At 48.6% G+C, this 26,010-nt stretch overlaps 1 protein-coding gene and 1 long non-coding RNA gene across 3 annotated transcripts in view; one reads left to right on the forward strand and one right to left on the reverse strand.

The window, feature by feature from the left end:
• The window catches only part of FXYD6 (FXYD domain containing ion transport regulator 6), a 35,534-nt gene that overhangs the window by 2,142 nt on the left and 7,382 nt on the right, over window positions 1–26,010 (reverse strand). For both annotated transcript variants that reach the window (XM_061440435.1, XM_061440434.1), the window contains exons 2-7: window positions 3,745–3,807; window positions 3,098–3,136; window positions 2,918–2,992; window positions 2,307–2,343; window positions 1,532–1,581; window positions 931–981 (exon numbers count right to left, since the gene is read on the reverse strand). In XM_061440435.1, the coding sequence (XP_061296419.1) occupies window positions 953–981; window positions 1,532–1,581; window positions 2,307–2,343; window positions 2,918–2,992; window positions 3,098–3,136; window positions 3,745–3,802 (288 nt within the window). In that variant the 5' untranslated portion in view covers window positions 3,803–3,807 and the 3' untranslated portion in view covers window positions 931–952. The remainder of the gene's footprint in view (window positions 1–930; window positions 982–1,531; window positions 1,582–2,306; window positions 2,344–2,917; window positions 2,993–3,097; window positions 3,137–3,744; window positions 3,808–26,010) is intronic.
• Window positions 17,712–24,821, forward strand: LOC133261794 (uncharacterized). The gene is made up of 2 exons (XR_009741134.1): window positions 17,712–20,357; window positions 21,733–24,821. It is a non-coding gene; the product is annotated as an uncharacterized LOC133261794 (long non-coding RNA).

Here is a 26,010-nt window from a genome sequence, read left to right on the forward strand (position 1 = left end):
GTCGCGAAGAGTTGACACTACTTAGCAACTAAACCACAACATATCCCTTATTTGTATGAAAAAAAAGGCAGAGTGAGCAATAGAAGACTGACCGCTGCTGTGTCCCAGTGTATCGCAGGGTATGTCATAAAGGGAGACAGGCAGGAGCAGAGGGGTGTGGTGAAATGCAGCCCTCAACTATCAATACAAAGTCCCTGAGCTCAAGTTCCAGTCTGTTACTTACTATCTGTATGGCTCTTCTCTCTGACCTCAATTTATTCATCTATAAAATGGGGCTAAACCCCACCTGTCCTACTCACTTTTTCTGGCAGGCTTGAGTGAGTTTGTGTATATGGCAGCAATTTGAAAACCATAAAGCATTTAGATTATTGCTTTCCTGCATTACTATAACGAACAACGGAAATGAATACTGAACAGTAACTTGGTGCCCCTAAATGTCAAGAAATGATAATGCTGGTATGGTGTTGGGGGTGGGGGTTCGGGGCCATATACTATTCTTCCTACTTCTGTGTAGGTTGGAAAGTTTCAAAATAAAATGTTAACTTCAAAGGATGGCCTGAGGAACTTTCTGAATCATCACTGGAAGCCATTGTCTTTATACGACTTTGATATCAGGAGCATTTCACGAACGCTAATTCCCTCCCAAGCCATGCCCACATGGCAGCTAGGATGAAGCCCCAGCAACTTGACTGCTGGGTTGTGAGGAAGCTCTATTTCCCAACTGCATGTTTTGTGTGTGTGTGCGTGTGGTACTGGGAGGTTTTAGTCCATCTGTCTCATGGACTTCAGACTGAGTTTCTGCAGAGCACAGCTCATAATAAAAGCCATGCACATTGCAAAAGCTAGCCCAATTCTTCCCTGATGACTCCTCGGCCAGACTCTGGTCAGAACAGTGATGGTGACAGAAGATATGGGCAGACAGCATCTTACCTTTGCGCCTGGGGGCTGCACTTCAGTTCTCTGCTTTCTGGGGCTCCGTGGCTGGAAAAAAGAACCAGAATGGAGCCCAGTGAATGTATGGAGGGTGGGGAATGAACTCCTCACCCCAGTGGGCCACCCCCGCCCCCCACAGCAGCTATGCCTGTCTCGGGGGTTGGGGGGAGCCTGACCCGCAGAGCAGAGGTGATTCATGCAGACTGTGAGTCAGACAGACCCGTGCAGATCCCCATCTGCTATTCGCCTGTTAGAGGACTTGGCATGTTCCTAAACTTTTCTGAGCCCCTCTGTTGTAAAATGTGGAGAGTGATGCCTACCTCCTGGGGCCGTGTGCCCACTACTGAGAAGTGAAGCACTCTGTCCCAAGCCCAGCACTGAGCAGAGTCCCTGTAAGTAGCAGTCGTCAGCCTGTCTAGTGGAGGTGAGGCGATGACACAGAAGAGGACCCGGGACCCCTCTCTGGCACCTGGAAACATGCCTGGCCGGCCAGCTCTCAAGAAGCCACCGCACCTGACATCCATCCTCCACCCCAAGCTGTACAAGGACCCTTGCCCGTTTCCTCCGTCCCACCTGGGCAGGTGGTCTTGACACTTACCATTTGCAGTGACGAGGTTCTCCACCTGAGCTTCCTCATCCCCAGGAGCCCTGCAGGCAGACAAGATGCAAGCCGTCAGAGGTCTCCAGGGCAAACCCAGAGAGCACCGCCACTCCCCTTGCTGGGGCAGGGCCCAGGGATTCATCTCCTCCAGGTCATGGTGGATCATTCTCCATTATGGGGCTCATGGCATGCGGGGCGGTCAGAGGAATTTACGGGCACCCTTCGATGTTGGCACCCGAGAGGGATAAGTGCTGGGAAGGGGTGTGTTCTGTCACTGACTTGGGACTTCTGAGGTCCAGGGCTGCCCTGAGTTACCATGGGGACTAATGAGTGTGCCCTTATGTAGGGGCAGAAGGGTGAGTGAGAGGAAGCCCAAATTTCCACAAAAATCAAAGAGCCTCATGAACGGGTGACCCGCAGAGCAGCATCACAGGTCCTGGAGAGAGGGGACAGACCTCAAGAGAGACCCTGAGGCCAAGCCCAACTGTCTCAAGGGCCTCCAGACAAGGATCCAGCATCTTTTTCCTCCCCCTCCCCCACCCCATACATACATCAGAAGAAAGAAGGGCAGGCTGACCCTTGACCTTTTGACCTCTCCTTTGCCCCCAAGGCTGCCTGGCAACTCTCAAAACTTCTACCCCTACCCCAAGGCACATGGCCTGTCTCTGAGACAAGAATCCAGAAATACATTCATTTGGGGGTCACACACCACGGGCCCCTCCCTGTGCCCCCCCAGCGTCACCCCAGGTGCCCACAGCAATGGCATCCTTACCGCGGCTTCTGATTGAAACTGCACTTGCATCGGCGGCCTGAAAGACAAAGAAACCGTCCAGGGTTAGTGTCCGGCTTGGCCAGAGCAGGGCTGCGCTGTGAGTCTGGGACGGTGTGACTAGCGGCCTGGGATTCTGCGCAGTGAACAACTTGCACGGCTGTATGTGGCAATCCTTGGTTGGAGGAGGGCTCTTCTGATGTCAAGGTTCAACACGACTGTCTTCTTGACCACGTAAGCGCTGACAGCTGCGAGCAGCCCAGGCTCATGAGGGGAAACAAATGCAGGGGGATACGCCTTGGAGCCCTCTAAGGACAGCCCCCGTCTCCTCTCCCCTGTGACTTCCCCACTCACGCCCTGATGGATACAGCCACCCCGCCCCTTCGTATCTGTGCTTGTTTTCATCGAGAACTTATTCTGTTCATGCTTCACTGTTTCACTGAGCACCTATTATGTGCCCAGCAGCGTATTAGGCTCTGGAGATAACTAGGAAGATAGACGGGCTCCTTCGCTCTCCAGGAAAGAGAACTGCCAGGCTTTTACACCGCATGCCACCTGCTTCACAGCCACAGACATTGCCCTTCGAGAGTGAGCAGAGGAACAAATATACTTACTAAGGATAAGCAGGATCCCCACCGAGAAGAGGACCACGGCAAACACCAATCCCCCAATTCTCAGGGTTTGGTAGTCTGCGAAAGGAACAAGGGTGAGAGTCAGAAGAGGGGGAGGGCCAGGGAGAGCACGTCAGTCCCGCCCCTGGGTGGGGCTGTGCCTCCCCCACCATCACCACTCACCATAATGAAAAGGGTCCTTTTCTTTCTCCTGCTCAGTGGCTGGAAAAACAAACAGATGTGGTCAAGAAGAAGACAGCTCACATCTCCCACCTTGTCTCACAGGCCCCACTCCCCACACAGGGATCCCTGGAAAGCAGGGCCCAGGAAGCAGAGACGCTCACAGAAGCATGGAAGGGTGGGCAGCCTGCCAGGGTCACTGTGGGGGCCAAAGGCAGGTGCAGCTCAGAGCCCGAGTCAGAGTCTGTGTTCACAGGAGACACACATATTGCCCCTTCTGAATCTTAAATCATCCCCAAAAGGCAGGGGGATTTTCTTCTTGTTACAGGTGCGGAGGCTGAAACCAAGGGAGGACACGTGACTCGCAGTCTAGACTGATGTGCAAGTCTGGCTCCCAGTATTCAGGCTGAGTCTACAGGGACCTGCTGGGCTTGATGGCAGGAGCCAGTGGGGAGAGGTGGGCAGGCTGGATTGGGGGCTGAGTTAGCTGCTGCCTTCCAGGATTTTCTTTGCAGACTAAAGGCAGAGAAGCTGATCAGACAGGTAGAATCTCAGAGCCCCCCACCCTGAGTGTCCCACAGGGCCAGGACCTTCCATGAGAAAGGGCTGTGGCTGCCACCCTGTCGAGCCAGGTCCTGAGGGATACTCACCACTGGCCAGGACCGCTGGGGCCAGGAGGCCACACAGGAAGAGCAGCACCACTTCCATGGCGTCTGGGGACAGAGGGAGGGAAATGACTCTCTGGGTAGGAGACTCCTCACTCTAACCCTCAGCCCGGCCTGGGCCCCAGTCGGACTCCCACCCTGATTCCCACCCTGACTCCAAGCTCTCCCCTCAGATGGTTTGAAAGCTGAAGCAGCTGCCACTGACAGACTCCTTACAGAGGGCTCTGCAAGCATGAATGCAATTACGATGGAATCAGTTCAACCAGCAGGCGCTGTGACTAATAACCCGTTTTGCAGGTGAAGAGCCTGAGCTTAAAGGAGGTGAATAACACTTATGAAGCAAGCAGCAGAGCCTGGATCCTAACCCAGCTCAGGAATGCCTCCACCAGGCCGCCTCTCCGGTGCCAAAGTCACAAAACCCCAAGGGTTTGGGGAGAACATCTCACCTGAGTCCTCCTCCCCAGACTACCCAGAGACATGGCCATCTCTAGCTCATTAAGATGACTGGGACTCGTGCCCTCATCCTCTACAACTGAGACCCACTGGCGGAAGTTATTTCTATCACATTAAACAGGGGCAGGGAGACCAATGCCCCTCGTGTCCAGCCAGGGGTGAGGGTGGGAGGCTTGCTGTTTCCTGGACTCTGTATAATAATCCCTGAAGGGCTGACAGCTCTCCCTCAAGGTGCCCCCGCACCCTCTCACCTCCAAAGTGCCCAAGTCAACTCCTCTCATAGACTCTAGTTCATAAACCTCTGAAAGGTGGTTTGATTAAACAAAGGGAGCATGGAGACAGGTTCTCAGAGCATCAATGCCCGGCCTCCCCTTCCCCAGCAGGTGCCTGAGACTTCTGCTCAAGCCCCTGGTCTCGGGTCAGTGGTCCCTGGATGGGCCATCTGGATGGAGGCCGAGGGCAGGGCAGCTGGTCCCTCCCAGGGATGGATTTCGGTGCAGTTACACATGCCTTACTCCTGAGCACTAGAGAGCCAGAGAGGTAAAGGGAAAGAAACCCAGGCCAGAAAAGACCAAAGCTGCTTGCTCTTTCTTGGTGGGGTGAAACCGGCTGCGGTCTGACCTCCTGCACATTCTCTAGCAGCCAGGACCACACGTGCTGGGAGGGTTCATTCCTCTCCTGGCCCAGCAGCCCGCAGCCCCCAGCTGCCCTTCACCTCCCGGCCAGCAGAGGTCAGAATAGCTCCATCCGCAATCAAACCACGGCAGTGACCCTGGACTCCACTTGGAATTCAAGAAGCATTTCTCTTAAGGCAGTTATTTGCTTTTAATGCTACTTCACTTAATATTTGTATTTCTTTTAAATTTCACATTATATTTCATAAGTATAAAAACATATGTAACACACATAATGAAACAGTAAAAGGAAACATCCATAAAGCAGCTTAAGAACTGGCACTTTGTACACGCTGCTGCATTTATCTATTTCCTCCAACCCATCCCCTTGCCTTACTCCCAGAGGTAAACAGCACCCTGAACATAGACGTTTAACAAGTTCCTTGCTTTTCTTTAAAAAAAAGTTCAAAAATTAACATACAATTCATATACCACAAAATTCATTTTAAAGCGTACAATTCAATGATGTTTAGTATATTCACAAAATTGTGCACTATCATCTTTAAGAAACATTCATCATCCCAAAAGCAAGCTGGTACCCACGGGCAGTCATTTCTCATTATCCCTTTCTCACAGTCCCTGACAATTACTATCTACTTTCTGTCTCTATGGATTTGCCTATTCTGGGTCTTTATATAAACATATCATAAAATACATAGCTTTTGCATCTGGTTTCTTCACTTAGCATAAAGCTTTCAAGGTTCATCTATACTGTAGCATGTATCAGTACTTTTTATGGCTAAATAATATTCCATTGTATACTACTAAGTCGCTTCAGTCGTGTCCGACTCCGTGCGACCCCACAGACAGCAGCCCACCAGGCTCCCCCGTCCCTGGGATTCTCCAGGCAAGAACACTGGAGTGGGTTGCCATTTCCTTCTCCAACGCATGAAAGTGAAAGTGAAAGTGAACTTGCTCAGTCGTGTCTGACTCTTAGCGACCCCATGGACTGCAGCCTACCAGGCTCCTCTGTCCACGGGATTTTCCAGGCAAGAGTACTGGAGTGGGGTGCTATTGCCTTCTCCATTCCATTGTATGGAGAGATATATATATATATATATTGCTCTTTTTAAAGAATATTTATCACTTACATGTATCTGAAAAACACATCAGTGGAGCTTCTTTGAGCTTTATAATGTATCACTTTGTTTCATCATCTGACACTGGCTTTTTTGTTGTTCAACACTTCTAAGACTCATTCATAAACACAGTTCATTCATTTTTCAGTGTTATGTAATACTTCACTGTGCAGGTAAATATTACCATGTATTAGTCTGTTCTATCAACAGATTTTCCCCCCAATTATGTGCTATTATAGTGTAGTTTTTGAAGATATTTTGAGTTTGTTGCCTAGCACACAAGGGCACTGTTTTTCAAATCTTTTAACTACCACTTTCACAGGAAATATTTTTTATGTTGGAACCCAGTACAAACATACATACATGTAAACCAGAAATAACAATATTGCTAAACAATACTTAGCCTTTAAAAGGATGATGCCCTCTGATATTTTCCATTCTGTTTCTTTAAAAGAAAAAAATAGCTAGGCCAATTAATGGCTAGACCCATAAATTAATTAGTGGGTCACTCTTCAGTTTGAAAAATTATATTCAAGAGATAAGTTTAGGAGTTAAGTCATTGGGTTGTACAAATTATCAACTTTATAGAAAATGTTCAAACTATTTCCCAAGTGACCATCCCCACTTTAAAGTCCCACCATCGCATATGACTGTCCCTACTACTCCACATCCTTATCACTTGCTATTACTAGACTGCCTAATTTCTGCCAATCTAGAAGTGTAAACTATGGTCTCAATTGGATTCCTTAGAAATGCAGTTTAGCTTTTGATTGTTTATTTGCCATGCCTGTTTCTTCATCAGTGATGGCCCTTTCATGTCTTCTGCTCAGTTTTCCAATGGGTTGACATCACTATTATTCACTTATTATTCTGGATACTAAAGTTTTGTCATTAAGGATACTTGCCTTTTTACATTTTTACTGTCTCTCAATGAGTACAATTTCTTACTTCTAATGTTACTGAATGCAATGATCTTTCTGTCTTGTTTAAAGATATTCCTTGTCACCCTGAGTCAGAAAGAATTTGCAGGACTTCCCTGGTGGTCCAGCAGTTAAGACTCTGCACTCTCAATGCAGAGAGCCAAGTTCCCTCCTGGTCAAAGAACCAGATCCCGCAGGCTGAAACTAAAGATTTCACGCTGCAACTAAAAGGTCCCACCCCACATGCTGAAACTGAAGACCCTTCATGCCGTAACTAAGCCTCAGTACAACCAAATAAATACTTAAAAAAATTTTTTTTTCTTCTAAATATGTTAAAGTTCTGTCTTTTACATTTAAGTCTGTATTCCATCCAGAATGAATGTCTATGGAAGGCATGAGGTTGGAATCCAAGTCTTGCTCTTTCCACCTGACAGTCAGATGTCCTGGACAGCACCATCTGTCGGTATCTTCCAGGGCCACTCGTGTCATGTATCTGGTTTCTGTTCAGGTGTGGGTCTGTTTCTGGCCTTTCTCTTTGGATCTATTCGTCCATTTGTCTGTTCCTGCATCAAGATCACTGTTTCAGTTACTACAGCTTTATGGTAATCTTCCCAAGTGGTGGGAGAAGCTTCCTCTTCTTTTTCTCCTCTCTTTGCCTCTCTTACCTCTTCCTTCAGCAATGTCTTAGCTATTCTTGGTCTTCTGCTCTTATATATATATATTTTAGAATCAGTCTGTTAAATTCATCTAAAATGATTTGGATTTTCATTGGAATCACAATTCACCTATTCCCTTGTGGCTCAACTGGTAAAGAATCCACCCAATATGGGAGACCTGGGTTCAATCCCTGGGTTGGGAAGATCCCCTGGAGAAGGGAAAGGCTACTCACTCCAGTATTCTGGCCTGGAGAATTCCATGGACTGTATGGTCCATGGGGTCACAAAGAGTCAGATGCACAACAGAGCGACTTTCACTTCACTTCATAGAACATGGGGACAATTAACATTTTTGTGATATTGAGTCTCCTATCTATAAATAAATCTTTTCATTTGCTTATATTCTTTTCAATGTTTTTTTTTTTGGGGGGGGGGGTGCTCTGCCACGGGGCATGTGGGATTTTAGTTCCCTGACCAGGGATCGAACCTGTGCCCCCTGCAGTGGAAGTGCAGAGTCTTAACCACTGCCCACTGGACTGGCAGGGAAGTCCCTCAGTGTATTTCAATAAAGTTTTATAAATGCTTTCATATAGGTCTTCCACGTCTTCTGTTAGATATATTGCTAGGTACCTTATTATTTTGTTATTTAAAATACTGTCTCTTGTGTTTTCTAATTTTTGCTGGTATGGAGAAAGGCAATTGATTTGTATACATTGATCTTAAATCCAATCATCTTACTAAACTCTCTTACTATTTATAATAATTTACCTATAGATTCTTTTGGTTTCTCTGTGGACATATCTGTAAATGATACAAGACTGTTTCTTCTATTCTAATAGAAGAATATAGTGTTTATTTCTATTTCTTGTCACACTGTACTGCTAGGACTTATAGTAAAATGCAGAATAGAATCAGTGATAAAAGACATACACACATATAGTCTTACTAATTTTTAAATTTGTGTGTATGTTTAATTTTCCCCCAGCTTTACTGTGATATAACATTGTGTAAGTTTACAGTGTACCACAATAAAGTTTGTTAATACTTCCATCACCTCACATAATTACCTTTTGTCTGTGTGTGTTGAGACTGGATAATGAAAATGTAGTATATGTGTTTATATGTGTGTGTGTGCACACGTGCGCACACTTACACACTCGGTCATGTCCCTCTCTTTGCAACCCCATGGACTGTAGCCCTCCAGGCTCCTCTGTGCATGGAATTTCCCAGGCACAAATACTGGAATGGGTTGCCATTTCCTTCTCCAGGGCATCTTCCTGACCCAGGGCTTGAACCTGCATCTCCTGCACTGGCAGGCATCTCCTGCGTTGGGATATTATTTAGTTATAAAAAAGGAGATAACTGATTTTAAATAGATTTCTTCTAACATTTTAGAAGTTCCCCTCTAATCCTGGTTTTCCAACATGTTTCTCTTTTATATTAATTATGAATGAGTACTCTACATCTATATTTTTTAACCTATATCAATGAAGTAAAGTGAATATAAAATTATCTAATGTTAAATCATCCTTGCATTTGTGGGATGAAAGCAATGTATTATTTTAAATAAACTGATGGATTTGGCTTGCTGATATGTTGTTTAAGATTTTTGCATTTATGTGCATGAGTGATATGGGGCTGCAATTTTTATTTTATTGTATCAACCTTGCCTGCTTTTGGTATCATGGTAGTACTGGCCTCACAGAACAAGTATTTCCTCTCTTGCTACTCCCTGGAAGAGACTGCAGAAGACTGAAATAAATATAGTATAAATAAATAGTATGTTCTTTGAACATTTGGTATAACTAAACTATAAAATCACCTGACTTAGTATTTTCTTTGTGGGATAATTTTAACTTGTCTTTTCAATGAGTTAATGGTTACGACACTCTGGCTTCCCAGATGGTGCACTGGTAAAAGAATCTACCTACCAATGCCGGGGACACAGAAGAAGCAGGTTCAGTCGGTGGGTCTGGAAGATCCCCTGGAGTAGGAAATGGCAACCCACTCCAGTATTCTTGCCTGGAGAATTCCATGGACAGAGGGGGATGGCGGACTACAGTCCAGGGGATTGCAAAAGAATCAGACACAACTGAAGTGACTGAGAGCGTGCGCGCACGCGCGCGCACACACACACACACACACACACACACACATGACATTCTTCAGATTTCTACCTTTTTCCTGATGGACTGAATCATGGGGTCACAAAGAGTCGGACACGACTGAGTGATTTCACTTTCACCTCACTCTAACTTAAGTGCACTGTGGTCAGAGAATGTGCTCTGTAGTATTTGGATATCTTGAAATTTATTGAGACTTGCTTTGTGATCTAGTATATGGTTATTCACTTCAAAAACTATACTCCATGTATTAAATTACAAATTCTTTTATTGTTGAGAAAAAAGTTCTATATGCCGTTGTGGGTGTGTGCTAAGTCGATTCAGTCGTGTCCTACTCTTTGTGACCCCATGGACTGTAGCCCACCGAGCTTCTCTGTCCATGGGATTATCCAGACAAGAATACTGGAGTGGGTTGCCATTCCCTTCTCCAGGGGATCTTCCCACCCCAGGAACTGAACCCAGGTCTCCTGCATTATAGGCAGATTCTTTACTGTCTGAGCTCCCAGGGAAGTCCCTGTATGCCATTGCTGCTGCTAAGTCACTTCAGTCGTGTCCGACTCTGTGCGACCCCAGAGACGGCAGCCCACCAGGCTCCCCTGTCCCTGGGATTCTCCAGGCAAGAACACTGGAGTGGGTTGCCATTTCCTTCTCCAGTGCATGGAAGTGAAAAGTGAAAGTGAAGTCGCTCAGTCATGTCCGACTCTTCGAGACCCCACGGACTGCAGCCCACCAGGCTCCTCCGCCCATGGGATTTTCCAGGCAAGAGTACTGGAGTGGGGTGCCATTGCCTTCTCCGTGTATGCCATTAGATTAAGAAAATTAACCATATTGTTGAAATTTCTATATGTTTTCTCATGTTTTGACTGTGTGACCAATTTGAAAAAGTTGCTTTATAATCTACCACTGTGAGGAAGAATTTATAAATGTATCCCCAAATTTCTTACAATATTATAACAGTAAGTTTAAAATTGTTACCTTGTCCTGCGAGCTGGCTCTTTTACAATTACGTATGAATCCTGTCTTAAATTCTACTTTACTTTCTACTTTTCTTTATGCATTGTGTGTATCTTATCATCTTACAGTAAACAGCTAGATTTAAAAAATTCGACCTGATTATTAACGGTCAAGTTTACTCCATTTAACTTTATTGTGACTATTGACATATTTGATCTGATTTCTACCACCTGTTTCCCTCCTACTTTTCTTATGTGTATTTCTCTTTCGATTTTTTTTTTCTAATTTATTTTCTCCCTCTACTGCTTAAGAAATTATCCAAGCTATTTCTAGTCTTTTAGTAGTTACCTTTGGAATTTGATCATTTGTATTTTCTATAGACTGAATGTTTGTGTCCCCAAAATTCATGTGTTGAAACCTAATCCTCAATGAGATGATATTTGGAGGTAGGCCTTTGGGAGGTATTTAGGTCATGAGTTGGGGGAACCCTTATGATGAGATTAGTGCTCTTTTATAAGAGACCCCAGAGAACCCCCTTACCCCTCTGCCATGTGAGGGCTCAGTGAGGAGACGGCTGTCTATCAGCCAGGAAGCAAGCCCTCATCAAACACTGAATCTGCTGGCACCTGGATCTTGGACTTCCCAGCCTCCAGATATATGAGAAATAAACATCTATTGTTTATGAGCCACCTAGCCTATGGTATTCTGTTATAGCAGCCTCAGAACAGACCAAAACAATATTCAATTTCACAAAGATTTAATTTATATTTTTGGTTGTGCCACATGGCTTGTGGGATCTGAGTTCCCCAACCAGGGATCGAATGTAGGCTCCTGGCAATGAAAGCGCTGAGGACCAACCACTAGCATGCATGCGCAGCTGCTTCAGTCGTGTCCGACTTCTTGTGACCCTATGGACTGCAGCCCACCAGGCTCCTCTGTCCATGGCATTCTCCAGACAAGAGTAGTGGAGTGGGTTGTCATGCCCTCCGCCAGGGGATCTTCCCAACCCAGGGATCAACCCCTTGTCTCCTGCACTGCAGGCGGATTCTTTACCTATTGAGGCATCTGGGAAGCCCCACTAACCACTGGACATCCAGGGAATTCCCTTAACAATGAGTTTAAATGTCTACAGCTAACCCACGGATCAAACCTGGTCTCCGGCATTGCAGGCAGATTCTTTATCAGCTGAGCCACAAGGGAAGCCCAAGAATACTGGAGTGGGTAGCCTACTGTCCCCTTCTCCAGGGGACATTCCCGACCCAGGAATCAAACTGGGGTCTCCTGCATTGCAGGCACATTCTTGACCAACTGAGCTATCAGGGAAGCCAAAATGTATAATAGTTATAAGTTAAAATATTCTTTTGAAAAATACAAATCACCCTCTACCTGATACATATACTATTATTGTACAAAATTTCAGTTCTGTTCTTAGTTCTATGAAATAGGTATTAGCGTTTGTATTTCTTGGAAAGAAACACTTTATAGATTCACCTGTGTGTATAGTGGCCAGCCTTCAAGAGAGCCCCCATTACCTCCTGGCATCCACACCTCTGTGCAGTCTCCTTTCACAGTGCACCAGGGCTAGTATGCTGCTGCTGCTGTGGCTAAGTCACGTCAGTCGTGTCCGACTCTGTGTGACCCCATAGACGGCAGCCCACCAGGCTCCCCCGTCCCTGGGATTCTCCAGGCAAGAACACTGGAGTGGGTTGCCATTTCCTGCTCCAATGCATGCAAGTGAAAAGTGAAAGTGAAGTCACTCAGTTATGCCCGACTCTTCGTGACCCCATGGACTGCAGCCTACCAGGCTCCTCTGTCCATGGGATTTTTCAGGCAAGAGTCTGGAGTGGGGTGCCATTGCCTTTTCCAAGGGCTAGTATGGGTGACCAGTAAAAACACGGCAGAATTGATATGTTACTTCCAGTATGAGATTATAAGCACCACAGCTTTCTTTTCTTGCTTTCTCTCTCAAGGATTGCTTGCTCTAGGGAAAGTTACCTGCCATGTTAAAGGATGCTCAGGCTTCCTTATGGAGAGGCCCACATGGCAAAGAACCAAGGAGCTCGGTTTAAAAGCCCACTAGGAAGTAAGGCTGCCATGAACCATTAAGCGGGCTTGATCATCCAGCCTTCACCGACTGTCACCCTGGCTGCCAGTTTGACTGCAAGCTCATCAAAGGCCCAGAGCATAACCACTCAGCTCCTCTCCTCCCTGACTGCTGACCCTCAGAAACTGTGCAAGATAATAAACATTTGTTGTTTTAAGCTACTGTTATGTTTGCAACAGATAACTCATGCTGTGTATCTACTAACCCATTTGTTTATGATTCCTTTTGAATCTCAGGCATCCAGCAAGCCATTTTTCTTGATTTCTGGAGAACATCTTAGGATTTTCTTTAATGAAGATCTATTAGCTGTAAACTCAGTTTTTCTTTATCGTTCACCCTTCTGGGGGCAGATCTCACATTCCCCAGTAATTCCAACCTTCTAGTATTCAAGCTTTTGTCTAATTCCCTCCCCTAAACAGGGGAAGCAGCTGGGACTGCTTCTAGCCAGCAGAGGGGTTATGAGGCAAGCAAGGCCCCTCCAGGGAGGAGGAAGGACACAGGTCAAGGGTCCCAGGCCACTAGTCACCGCTACACCTCTCCACAGCTCCACCTAATTACCTCTATAGATGCTTAGGTTCAAGTAAATCCCCACCCCCGACACACACATACGCACTGAATTCCTAAACAGAGGTATACAATTCCAGGTTCTGCAAGGGATAAACAGGCAAGCAAGATGGGGGGCAGTGTGTGAAAACAGAGCACTCAAGATATTTCAGCAAATGTGAAGAGAGCTTCACGAGAGGCAGAGACTACACTCAAGGAGTAGCCCGCATGGCAGGGCAGAGAAGAGGGAGCAGGGAATACAGCAGGGCACCTGGGCTGCCTCCATGGAGGAGCTGACAGTCCAGCTGAACCCTGAGAGCAGGATGGGATTCTGAGGGACAGCGGTAAGAAAGGAGAAAAGGAAAGGCATTCTGGCAGAGGAAACAGCATGAGCAAAGGCAGTGAGAAGGGAAAACGGGGATCACAAACAGTATTCAATTTCAAGTTCAGTTCAAGTTGCACCTCAAGGCACTTCATTCAGTAGTGGCCACCTGAAGTGGCTTCCTCAGAAGGCTTCTGAATGAGGGCAGGTAGATGTGAGGGCCTTCATCCATCTGTGATGTCTGCAAAGCGCAGGAGGGGCCGTGACAGCCATCTGCCAAGTATTTGCCATTTCGAGAATAAGATACCTTCCAAAACAGTGAATAATCGAGTTGTGTAAAGCATGAGAGTGTGGGTGGTGAGAATTCTGATAAGAGAGCTGGAGTCAGCCTCTAGAGGATCTTGCACGCCAGGCTAAAGAGTAAAGCCCTGTCTTTGTATTCTAAAGAAAACATTTCTGATCAAGTTACAGTGAGCTGAAAGAAATACTGTTACAGATCTGGAAAGAGACCAACTCTCCTCCTTCAAGCTGCTGCCCAGGCCAGGACTACGCCAGCCACACCTCAGCATAAGCTTCCTTGGGGGCCTCTTGGCCCCCACACCCATTTTAAACAATCTCGCTGGTTCCTCTGGCACTGTCCCTGAGTCGAGTGGCCAAGGACGCAGACAGAGCCTCTGAAGGGAAACAGAATGTCTTTCTCTCATGGCTGCACTGAGGACCTCTATCTCTTTCTCCTCTCCCTCCCACACAACTGCCCCTCACATTCCTTTCTCCCAGAAAGGAGGCGAGGCTGGCTGAGGAGTGGGGGAGGTTGAGAGGTGGTAGGTGTGGTAAACCCCATTTCCAGGCCACAGAGGCTAAGTAGTAGATTGAAGGGTGGGCGGGAATTTTTGGAAGACTGAAAAGCAAGGCAGAGTTGGGTGGAGCTGGGAGAGGGGGTTCAGGAAAATCACATTAACCACCTGCACATGTGAGATCATGGACCCCCCTACCTGGGAGAGCCTGTGAACCTGGCCCCCTGGGATGGGGCTCCGGCAAAGTCCTCACTTTTAGACAGGGATGGGGTACGGTCCTTCCCATCTGGAAAACAGAACCAGCCACCTTGTGCTTCCTCTGAAGCATCTTCAGAGAAACAATTCAGAATCCACTCATTTTCCTGCTCTGTTCCATGCTCTCATTTATCTCGACACTGATAAACAGCTGACACTTTGGGTGGCAACAGCCTGTCCATGGTAATTTCCCTCCCTGATCTCTCTGCCGTCTGCACAGGTGCTTTTCTGCATGTGCAGGAGACAGCAATCAGAAGAGTTTCTCTGGTGATTATCTTTCCATACTGAGTCACATAATTTCACATAATTGCCGGGTAAAAGCTGCTCAGAAAGAGAAGCCACGAGCTGATGATATAGCATCACGCTATATTATTTTTGATTCCACGAAGCAGTGAGGTAGATCAGAATACCCAGTTCTATTGTGAAAATAACTCAGAAACAACCTCCCTTTAAAAGGCACAAGCTCCAAATTACAGGGAAACATCCTCATCTCATCCTCATCTCTGTCTCATTCAGCCCCCAAGGCCTCGCTTCCCTTCCCTGGCATCCCACCTGCTTGCCTTCCTTAGGGTTCAGCCCATCAAAAATGTGCCCAGAGGGATCACCAAGGCCTGGGTCCTGGCAGGATCCCCAAAGAAAGATAAGGCCCCCTCCCTAGAAAGGACATACCAGAAGGGGACCTTTATGGGGTCACAGAATGCCTGGAAAAGTGAAAGTGTTAGTCGTTCAGTCGAGTCCGACTCTTTGTGACCCTATGGACTGTAGCCCACCAGGCTCCTCTGTCCCTCGGATTTTCCAGAATACTGGAGTGGGTTGCCATTTTCTTCTCCAGGGAAGCTTCCTGACCCAGGGATCGAACCTGGGTCTCCTGCATTGCAGGCGGATTCTTAACCATCTGAGCCACCAGGGAACCCCTAATACCTGGGCCTTATTGTTTAGGCTAACTGGTTACCCTAGACTGTTATTGCATGCCAAGGAACAAGATTTAGCCTATGATGTATCCAAATCTTTGGAACAAAGAAGCCTGTTAAAAGATTTTGCTGTGTATAAATAGGACATAAGCATGATGTGAGGTATACCAGATGGACTTAGAAGCACTGAATGCCAGTGAGTTAAAATGATTGAGATGAAAGCTCTTTATTTGAGGAGTCTGAAGTGCCAACAGAGAAGTGATGTAGCCAATGCATCTACCCAGAACTCACACCGCCAGCTCCTGCCTGCGGCTCTGATATGCTGGGACTGGGCGCTGGGCAGGCCAGGACTGGAGGAGGGGAGTCCCATGAGGGAAACAAGCAGGCTGGGCAATGCCTGAGGGTGCTCCAGTAGCCTGGCTGGAGCCAGGAAAGAAGCCAAGGCGCCTACAGGAATGCAGTGACCAAGGCAGTGAGGAGCGGGGAGAGAAGCACTGACAGACCCTGGTGATCCAGATTATCTTTAGGGATTTCTTTGGCGGTCCAGTGGTTAGGACTCTGCACTTCCACTGCAGAGGGCACGGGTTCAATTCCTGCTTGGGGAACTATGATCCCACATGCTGTGTGGCTTGTCCAAAAAGATAAAGACTGCCTTTGGTTGGTCAGATGTCAAGGGGGCCGTGCTGGCTTCTGGGAAGGTGACTGATAGAACCATGTCTGCAAAGGGTCTTCAGAAGGCTTGGAGGCCAACACCTCACTCTCTCAACAGGAGGCAAAGAGATGATCAGAAGAGTCCTTTCCGATTATTCTGGCTGTACTGTGTGGGTGAGTTGGTAAAGAATCTGCCTGCAATGCAGGAGACCCGGGTTCAATCCCTGAGTCAGGAAGATCCCCCGATGAACCCACTCCAGTATTCTTGCCTGGGAAAACCCCATGGACAGAGGAGCCTGGCAGGCTATGGTGGATGGGAACACAAAGACTTGGACGTGACTGAGCAACACACACACTTATCACTGTAGCACAGATCTGAATGGTCCAAGGCCGGGCTAAGGGCTAAAACCAGAGACTAAAAATTATCACAGACAAATCGGTCTGATTTATGGGGAAAGAGGTGGATGCTTTACATTCCTAAGACATTAGAAAGTCTTACTGTTTGGGAGGAAAATATTACAGAAGGCAAGAAGTCTGATGTCTTTGGAGTCAGGGGCCTGGATCCAGCAGTCCTTTCAAGCCTCCTTAGCATGTTTCTATGAAAGGGTCATGCATGCCCTCCATGAATGGCAGCTTTGGCCCTCAATCATACGTGCTCAGGAATGAGGCTTGGGTGTATGGTCAGTATAATCTGGTGGGTGAGGCCCAACTCCCGGTCCAGCTTTGAGGTGCGCTGTGCTTTTATGAGAACGTGGGCGACATAATGCCTCTAGGGCACACAGGCTGGAATGTTGTCTTTGATCTTCTCTGGCACCCCTTCTGCTCCCCTGGTCTTCCCACTCTCCATCCCCGCTGGGGCAGCCAGGCGTCCTCTGCACTCAAGCAAACCACTTCCAGTCACATGCAGCTGCCCTTCTCTCTAAACTGCTCATCACCTTTTGCTTCCCAACTTAGATGCTTTGATTCAAAGCTCTCTTGGGATTTTATGTTCAGGAGAAAAAGAAAGCAAACAAAGGGCCAGTCATCACCTACACGGCTGCTCTGTCTGGAATTGTTCCCGCGGGTATTTTGGGGTCCTTCCTGACTGAGCCCAGCACTCCGCTCCACCTTCTCTGTACCAAGCTGCTTTCAGGATGGGGAGGGTCTGTCTCACTTCATGTCCACGTGACAAGTGGCCTGGAACGGAAGCAGGGACCACACCGTGGCCTCAAACGCCTACAGTGTGCCCTATACTCTTGGACCTTGAAGCTCCCAGAGATCAGTCATCACCAAGTTTCATCATCTGTTTTTGTAAAATGCAAGGTGATTCTTCTCTATCTTTGGCCCCTTTTGGAAGGTTCAAGGGGGCTTCTCTAGTGGCTCAGTGGTAAAAGAAGATCCCCTGGAGAAGGAAGGGGCAACCTACTCCAGTATTCTTGCCTGGGAAATCCCATGGACAGAGGACCTCCATGGGGTCACAAAAGAGTCCAGACGTGACTTAGCAACTAAACAGCAACAGAAGGCTCAAAACTCCCGTTCCTCATATAGCTGCAAGACACAGCTGCAGCTTCCTTGACTGGAGAGGCCTCCATACAATGCTTCCCCCAGGCCAATCCGCGTGAGGCAAAACCCTGGAGCCACTGGCATGAACCTCAGGGACCCTGATGGTTGGAGCTCCCACAGGTACACAAGCCCGCCCCACTCACACTGCACACTTCTGGGAGCAGAAGCCTGGACCGCAGTGTGAAAGCAGATGTGGAACCAAGACAGGTGAGTCTTCTGGGTGAGTCATCCAGCTGTGAGCCTGGCTGTAGGAATAAGCAAGGCGCTGGTAACTGGCAGTTTGGGAGTCAATGGGACAGAGCCCTATGGGGAGCACTGGAATCATTCTATGGACTCTATAGAAGAAAAGGAGAACGCTGGGATGGGAAGCCCATAGTTACAGCCCAGTTTGGGGTCAGGATTGGATATAAGAAATGATCATAATAATCGTGATAAACAGAATATTGGTCAGGTACTATTCTTACTACTTTAAATATTCATTCTCACTGAATCTTAAAAATAGCCTGGAAAAGTTATGTTTCCATCAGACCCATTTTAAAGGGAAAGAAACTGAGGCAGAGAAAGAATGGTCCGTTGGTGGATGAGAGCTGGATTCCATACTTCCGCCCAGCTCAGTCTGCCTCCCTGCTGAGGGAAGAAGGGTAAACTTCCTGCTGTGAGCCCTGGACTCCAGCGCCCCCAGCCCCACACCCCAGGGGAGGGTTCACGCCCACTCAGGGACAAAGGCCACAACGGGTCACCTGCACTGCTGCTCCCAGAGGGCTCACGCCCCTGGCAGCTGCCACTCTAGTCCTTGCTGCTGTCCCAATCCAGTGGGCTTAGGCTGCAAGGCTCAGGCCCGGAGAGAATCAGATGAACTCTGCAAAGAGGGGGCTCCCGCCTCTGGGTAAACATTTACCAACCAAGTCCTAACATCGCTGGCCTCATACACACCCCTGACAGAAAGACACAGTGGAATTCAGTGTCTGCCAGCTCACACCCAAGAGAGAATTTCTATTCCCTTGTGGATAGAGTTGTTCACTGGAGAGGGTGTTTTTTTTGGTAATAGAGTATGGAATTTGTGCAGCTGTTTAGGTCAGAGTTGACAGCACAGCATGGAGGGATCTGGAGGATCAGCCAACCCTGCTGCCCACTTTCCAAGGCTATTATAAAAGTCAAGTGAGGTAATATACGCGAAGGTCCTTTGTAAACTGTAAAGCTCTGTGATAACAATACCTAACAGCTATTAGGCATTCATGGCATGCCAAGTGCTGTTCTAAGTGGTTTATATGTACTAACTCATTCAATCCTTATGGTAGTTCTAGGAAATGGCTCCATTTATGATTATCCTCATTATACAGAAGGAGAAACTGAGACCAGAAAGAATAAGCAACTTGTCTAAAGTCCTAGAGCCAGAAGGTAGCAGAGCCTGGATTTAAACCCAATCAATCTGGCTCCTGCTCTGAATCTCTCCACCATCCTGCCTCTCTGCTACTCAGTGGCTTTGGGGTCTCGAACAAGTCACTCTACCTCTTGGAGTCTTTGCTTCTGAAACTGTAAAACAGGAATCTCAGGAGCTGTGAGGATTAGATGAACTAGCCTCTGTGCATAAGCAGTTATCATTCGCCTACATCCGTCCCTTTGGCATCTCCTTTTGGAGAGTAAGCAGCTCCTCCCCAACTCCAACCTTGAAGGTCTACTGGAGGCTGCCAATCGCACCCACTCCCTTGTTGCTATAAGGGCTGGGTTTGAAACTTCAGTGTCCCTCAGGGGTTGTCACATAGTCTGGAAACAATAGAGGAGGGTTCATAGCAGCCAAGGTGTGAGATGTGGGGGTGGGGGAATCCGGTGCGGAGAAGTCAGGCAGCAACTCACCAGGGAAGAGCTGGCAGGAGACAGAAGCAGGGAGAAGAGATGGGGAGAGGTCCCGGCCAGGTGTGCTCTGGCGGGTCCCACAGGCTCCCTGCCTTGTCTCAACCAGATGCAATGGTTTGGATCATTTGCAATGAAGGGATACCATGTCACAGCAGGAAGTCTCTGCCTGGTGAATAGCAAGTGTTTTTAAAGTATCAACTGCTGACACTATTAATATCATCATTCCCCCACCTCCTTCCTCAGCTTCCGCCTTGATTTTCTAGCTTCTCTTGGGAAATGGGGAAGAGAAACAGAGAACAGAGCTGGGGAAAAGGCCCCAGTGGCCTCCTTTCACTTCCCTCCACCCCTGGAAGTCTCCAGCGTCCCCACAACAGGGGCGGGGACAGGCCTCGGTCCACAGCAGAAGCAGGCAGACCCCCGCTTAACAGAATCAAAAGGCCTCCGGGGGCCACTGCCCTCTTCTTCCTCCAGAAAAACAGGCTGCATTACCCAGGGCCGCCGACAGGTGGCGTGAGGAGCACAGATCTGCCTGGGGCAGCTGAGGCGGGTGATGTAGCCTCCCAGTCCCAAGTGCGGGAGCCCCCCCCACCCAGAGACCCAGAAACGAGACAGAGGACATGAGACAGAAAAGGAAAGAAATCCCAGAGAAGAGAAGCTGACCAGGGGAGGGGGCCCAAAGAGAAGTGCAAGAGAGGCAGGCAAAGCGAAAAGGAAGAGGCTCCGGGACAGAATGGAGGCTGCCCAAGGAGAGGAGCGACAGAAGGTAAGACGGTGGGATAGCATCCCCAACTCAATGGACACGAACTTGAGCAAACTCCGGGAGATAGTGAAGGACAGGGAAGCCTGGCGTGCTGCAGTCCATGGGGTCACGGAGTCAGACACGACTTAGCGACTGAACAACAAAGAAACAGCGCTCCTTATAGAGACTGAACAAGGGATGGACAAGGTGGCAAAGCAAGGAGAGGTTGGAGACTGCTGAGAAATCTACTTTGGAGAAACATCACACAAGGCTCTGCACTGTCTTCCTCCCCATGAGCCCCCAGCTGGGCCTCCATCCTTGGCTCCCCCGGAGCCTTCACCACGCCCTGCCTGTCCCAGTCACACCAGTGCTCCAAAGAGCAGGGAAGGAAAATGTGCCCAGGTGGGGTGTGGAGAGGAGGGTCAGCAGGCAGCTGCAGCTCCTGGGAGAAGCCAGTTCACATCCCGCTCTGGCTGCAGGACGGCTGCCCAACAGGAGACACAGGGCCTCTGCTGTCCCAGCAGCCTGCTGGGCCGCGGCCAGGGGCCTGAGGCTTAGCCCTGGCGGACCTCAGGTGCCACAGCCCACGGTCAGCACGCCTAGTCTTCTTCCTAACCCAGAGGCCTCCCAGAAGCCACTGCCTCCCACAAGGGGCCCCTTCAGGGTGTCTCCCTAGGAGGCCTGGGGCCTGAGACTCCCGGGGTTGGGTGGGTGCCAGGCAGACCTCTGCAAGACTGGGATGCTGTGCCCAGGACACCCTGGTCCTCCTGCCTTCTGGGTTTAAGGGAGATTGGAGTAAGGTCTATCGGACCAGAGACTCCTGTCCTTCAGCCTCAGACCCCTGAGTGTACCTGTGGCAGTCGTAAGACAAAGGCGGACCAACTGTGTTGTGTGTGATCCACCCACCCTCCTCTCTGCCCATGATGGCTGAAGGGGATGATCACAGTGATGGTGGTGATGCCCCTAACATCAAACATCTGTAAGACGCCTGACTTACCAGACAACTTCACAAGCTTCAGCTCAAAGGAACATCACAGCTGCAGGAGATGTTGGATATCAGGGCCCTTTTACAGATTCGAGAAGTGAGGCTCAGAGTTACGTTACTTGTCCAAGGCCCCGCAGCTAACAATGGCACAGCTGGCATCGGCCCCTAATTCTGTGGATGCCGCGTCCTAGGCTTTTTCCACTCTTCCTCGCTGCCTCCCTGGCAGGTGCAGCAATGCATGGACGCTAAGGGAAATAAAAATGCTGACCTTGACTTGAGACCAAGCAGGGCTCATTGGATGGAAGTGGTCTGACCCAGCCCAGGGGAGAAAAAAGAGGACAAGAGAATAACCCATATAAAATTCAACAGCTTTAACGTTGACACCGATGATGTCATTTTCTTCCCCTTTCACAGTTTCCTGCCCGGCTCTGTTCTGTCCACTATGACTGATGTGAAGGCTGGGACCCCGGAGCCCCTTAGGAGGCAGGAGGGCTGGCTCATCCGTCAGCCATCACTGGACCCCAGCTGTTCACAGGTCTTCCTGTCACTCACTCTCAGCTGAGCTTCACACCAGAACGGGCTGCCTTCTCTCCCTCCCAAGCCTCCCCACAGTACCTGCTGGGCACCCTGCTGCTCTCTGCCCAGCAGAACATCTGCATCTATGCAGGAAGCAAGACAGTATCCCAGACAGGTTGTAGGAGGTCCTGGCCATTGGAGCCAGGCTCACAGGGCATGCCAACAGAACTACCAGCCCAGCAACTGACAGCCTTTCAGAGCAGGTTGCCAAGCTGCAGACCCCCCTCCCATTTTTTTCTGGTCTGGCTCAAAATTAGATTAAGGTGTAGAACTGAAATAAAGACAGTCCCTACTCAAAAATGTATCCACACCCGCAACATTCTCCCAAGAAGAGAGTTCTTAATTCCACCAAACGTTTTGTTTGAAAGGTAAATACTTCAATCCTAACAGTTATTTACATCTCAGCCCAAGTTATTGAATTAGGTTGATTTCCAAACAGCTGAGATCTGCCTGCATTTAGGTGGAGAAATTGGTGGAGAAAAGAAGATTAATTTTGGAATGAGGAGTAATTTTGGAAAGAATGGTAACGTTATTCTTCCAGGAACCAAATTAACAACAGGTACTGATGGCCTCCTGTTGCCAAGGACCTCAGTCATCACTGGGGGAGCTGCAGCAACAGAGTCCCCGCCTCGTGGAGCTTACAGTCTCACTGAGGTCACAGGGTTTGCTCCCCGCCTCCAGAACACCACGTCCTATCTGTGGCAAAGTCCTAGCCATGCTCACTCCTGCAGGACCTCTGTAAGTTTCTCTTCCACTGCTCGCTGTAGTTTAGACCCTCACCACTGCTCCCCTGGGCTGTTGTGGTACCCTGCATAATACAGTAGTGCCCGCGTGCTCAGTCGCTTCAGTCATGTCCGACTCTGCGACCCCATGGACTATAGCCCGCCAGGATCCTCTGTCCATGGGATTCTCCAGGCAAGAATACTGGAGTGGGTTGCCATGCCCTCCTCCAAGGGATCTTCCTGACCCAGGTTTCGAACACACGTCTCTTAGGTCTCCATTGGCAGGAGGATTCTTTACCACTAGCGCCACCTGGGAAGCCTAACACTGTAGTAGCTGCACCTATCTTTCACCCTCTCCCTATAATCTGTCTTGGACATTAATTGGACTGTATGATTTAATACACCGAATGTGTATGCTGATCACTTCTCTACCAAACTCCAGTGTATTCATGGTGTTTCCATACCCTAATTACTTTTTTAAAAAATCAAAACTTTTTAGCCTGGCATATAAATACCTCTATCTCTTTTCTACCCTTCTAGTATTTCCTCCCAGTACTTTCAGCTAAGATGATCTACTCCCATCCCCCACCACATTGTATCGAGCTCCAAGCCACTGAGTATCTCTTCCCTCCACTGAGCACGGCCTTCCTTTCCCTGTGTAGTCCAGTTCTCAATCCTGCATCTTAGGATCACATGTAGAGCTTTTGCATAATAATAATAATCATAATGGGGATCAACTGCTGCTGCTGCTAAGTCGCTTCAGTCGTGTCCGACTCTGTGCGACCCCATAGACGGCAGCCCACCAGGCTCCCCCGTCCCTGGGATTCTCCAGGCAAGAACACTGGAGTGCGTTGCCATTTCCTTCTCCAATGCATGAAAGTGAAAGTGAAGTCACTCAGTCATGTCCAACTCCTAGTGACCCCATGGACTGCAGCCTACCAGGCTCCTCCATCCATGGGATTTGCCAGGCAAGAGTACTGGAGTAGGTTGCCATTGCCTTCTCCAGGGAATCAACTAAGTCCCACCAAATTCTAAACTCTGGGGGTGTGACCAAGGCATCAGTCATTTTTAGAATCCCTCACTCATTCTAGGGCTTCCCCAGTGGCTCAGTGGTAAAGAATCCACCTGCAATGCAGGAGACTTGGGTTTGGTCCCTGCATCGGGACGATCCCCCATAGGAGGGCATGTCTCCCCACTCCAGTATTCTTGCCTGGAGAATCCCATGGACTGAGGAGCCTGGTAGGCAACAGTCCATAGGGTCACAAGGAGTCGGACATGACTGAAGCGACCGAGCACACAACACACACACTCATTCTAACATGCAGCCAAGGCTGAGAAACGCTGTCTTTGTCCAACTGCCACTCCAGCCCATGGACTGAATTGTAGGCTTCTTCCTCCAGACTCAAAGAGCACCTGTGATCTGTCATTAGCACTGACTTACCACACAACACATTCTGGTTTACGCTGTCTTTTTAACAAGGTTCTCCTGGCTGGAAGCTCTCTGTTACCCCATGACTTGTAAGAGCTGGGGTGGTGCAGACAGCCACCGAGTGCTGGTTGACAGACTGATGTTTGTCTTGAGGAGGGGAAAGAGCACAGCTCCCATCACCAGGCTTTGGAACTGTGCAGAAGTGGAGGTGCTGAAAGGGACTGGAAGCCTAGCCTTCCCTGTCAGTATCAGCAGGGATAAATCATGCTGATGGTATACACCCTTGATTTGGTGTGATGAAACTTACACTTTACCTCTGTGATCTCCCTCCACCAAACCCGTAAGCCAAAAAAAGCATCAGATAAATCCCCATTGAAGGGTATATCTACATCTGACCAGTCCTCCTCAAAACTCTCAAGGTCATCAAAAACAAGACAAGTCTAAGAAAATGTTACAGCCAAGAAGAGCCTGAGCAGACATAACAATTAAATGGAATGTGGCTATCTGGAAGAGATTGTGGAATAGAAAAAGGACATTAGGGGAAAACTAAAGAAACCTGAATAAAGATGGTCTTTAGCTAATAACAATATATCAACATTATTTCATCAATTGTAACAAATATACCACACTACGGTAAGACAGTAATCAGAAAAATGTGCAGGCGGCTTGTGTTGGAACTCTCTGTACTAGCTGTTCAGTTTTTCTATAAATCTAAAATTTTTCTTTAAAAAGTCTATTAAAAACAATTTAATAAATTTTTAATTCCATTAAAAAAACCAAACAGCTCCCCAACCCCCATCAAGCCCACGTCTGGTCACCTTCCTGGGAAGCAGCGTGGAGCCCTATGCCCTGCTGGTGGTGCCCGATGCTTCTGTAATAGGGTCTGGGCTTCTATGGTTCAGAACCACAAAGCCAAAAGCCCAGCAACGGCTTTTAAAGCTGCCTTTTAAAACAACTGCTTTGGGTCCAACTAGAGGTCACGGATGGATCTGTGGGCTCCAGAGGAAAATGCAACGTCTTCCCTTGATTTGCATGTTAAATGCTCATCAAACAAGCATTAAACATCAAGTATTCTGTTTAATAGCCTAACTACAAAATTCCAGAGAAGGGCTGAAGAGCATAGAGAAGTCAAAGCCTGGGACTGAGGAGAGAGCAGAGAGTGGTGATATTCTAATAGGCTGAGGGGCCCACGGTGGCTGTAGTCACTTTACTGAATTCCTGCACTGCCCTGAGGCAGATGGACAGCTGACAAGCAGGGCAGGGGTCTCTGGCCCAAATCGCCGCAGCTGACACCCACCAGGGTGGCCCCTTCCTCCCAGGCCCCTCAGGCCTGACAGGGTCTCCTTGAGAAGCCCCAACTCTAGGTCTGCCCCACCATCCTTCCGTCATGGAGGAGGGCACCCCCCAACAGCTGGGAGGCTGCAGGTTGGGCCTACTGGCCCCCATGGTGCAGAGCTCTTTCCAGTCCTCAAGCCCAGGCCCAATCCAGCCCAGTTGCGCAGGGGGAGTGGGAGGGACAGAATCCCTTTATCAAGCACAGAGAGCTGTTTGAACAAGGAGGCCCCTTTATCTTTAATGTGGAATTACTTCTGAGGAAAAGGAAAAGAGCCAACCACGAAAAGAAATAAAGCCCTCTCTTAGAAGCGACACACTGGACTCACAAACCACAGCCTCAGGCCTGGTTTCTAAAAAGACTCCCTTGGAAAGACCCCAAGCTGGCCCACCAGCAGGGTCGTGAGGCCTTGCTGCTACCCCCAGCCCCCCGTCACCACCAGATATGACAGTCTTGGCAGCGCCAGGCCAGCCGTCACCCCGTGGCTTCCTCTGACAGCCCCCAGAGGCAGGAACACGGGGCAGCATTGTGCGGCTGACCCCGCCACAGGCCCAGGACACAAGCTGTGCAGAGTGAGTCAGGGAGCAGGACTCACTGCTGCCTGCCAGCCCGGGGGCCCACGCCCCTGCCCC

This window comes from Bos javanicus, chromosome 15 (assembly GCF_032452875.1).
Source record: "Bos javanicus breed banteng chromosome 15, ARS-OSU_banteng_1.0, whole genome shotgun sequence".
NCBI lineage: Eukaryota > Metazoa > Chordata > Mammalia > Artiodactyla > Bovidae > Bos > Bos javanicus.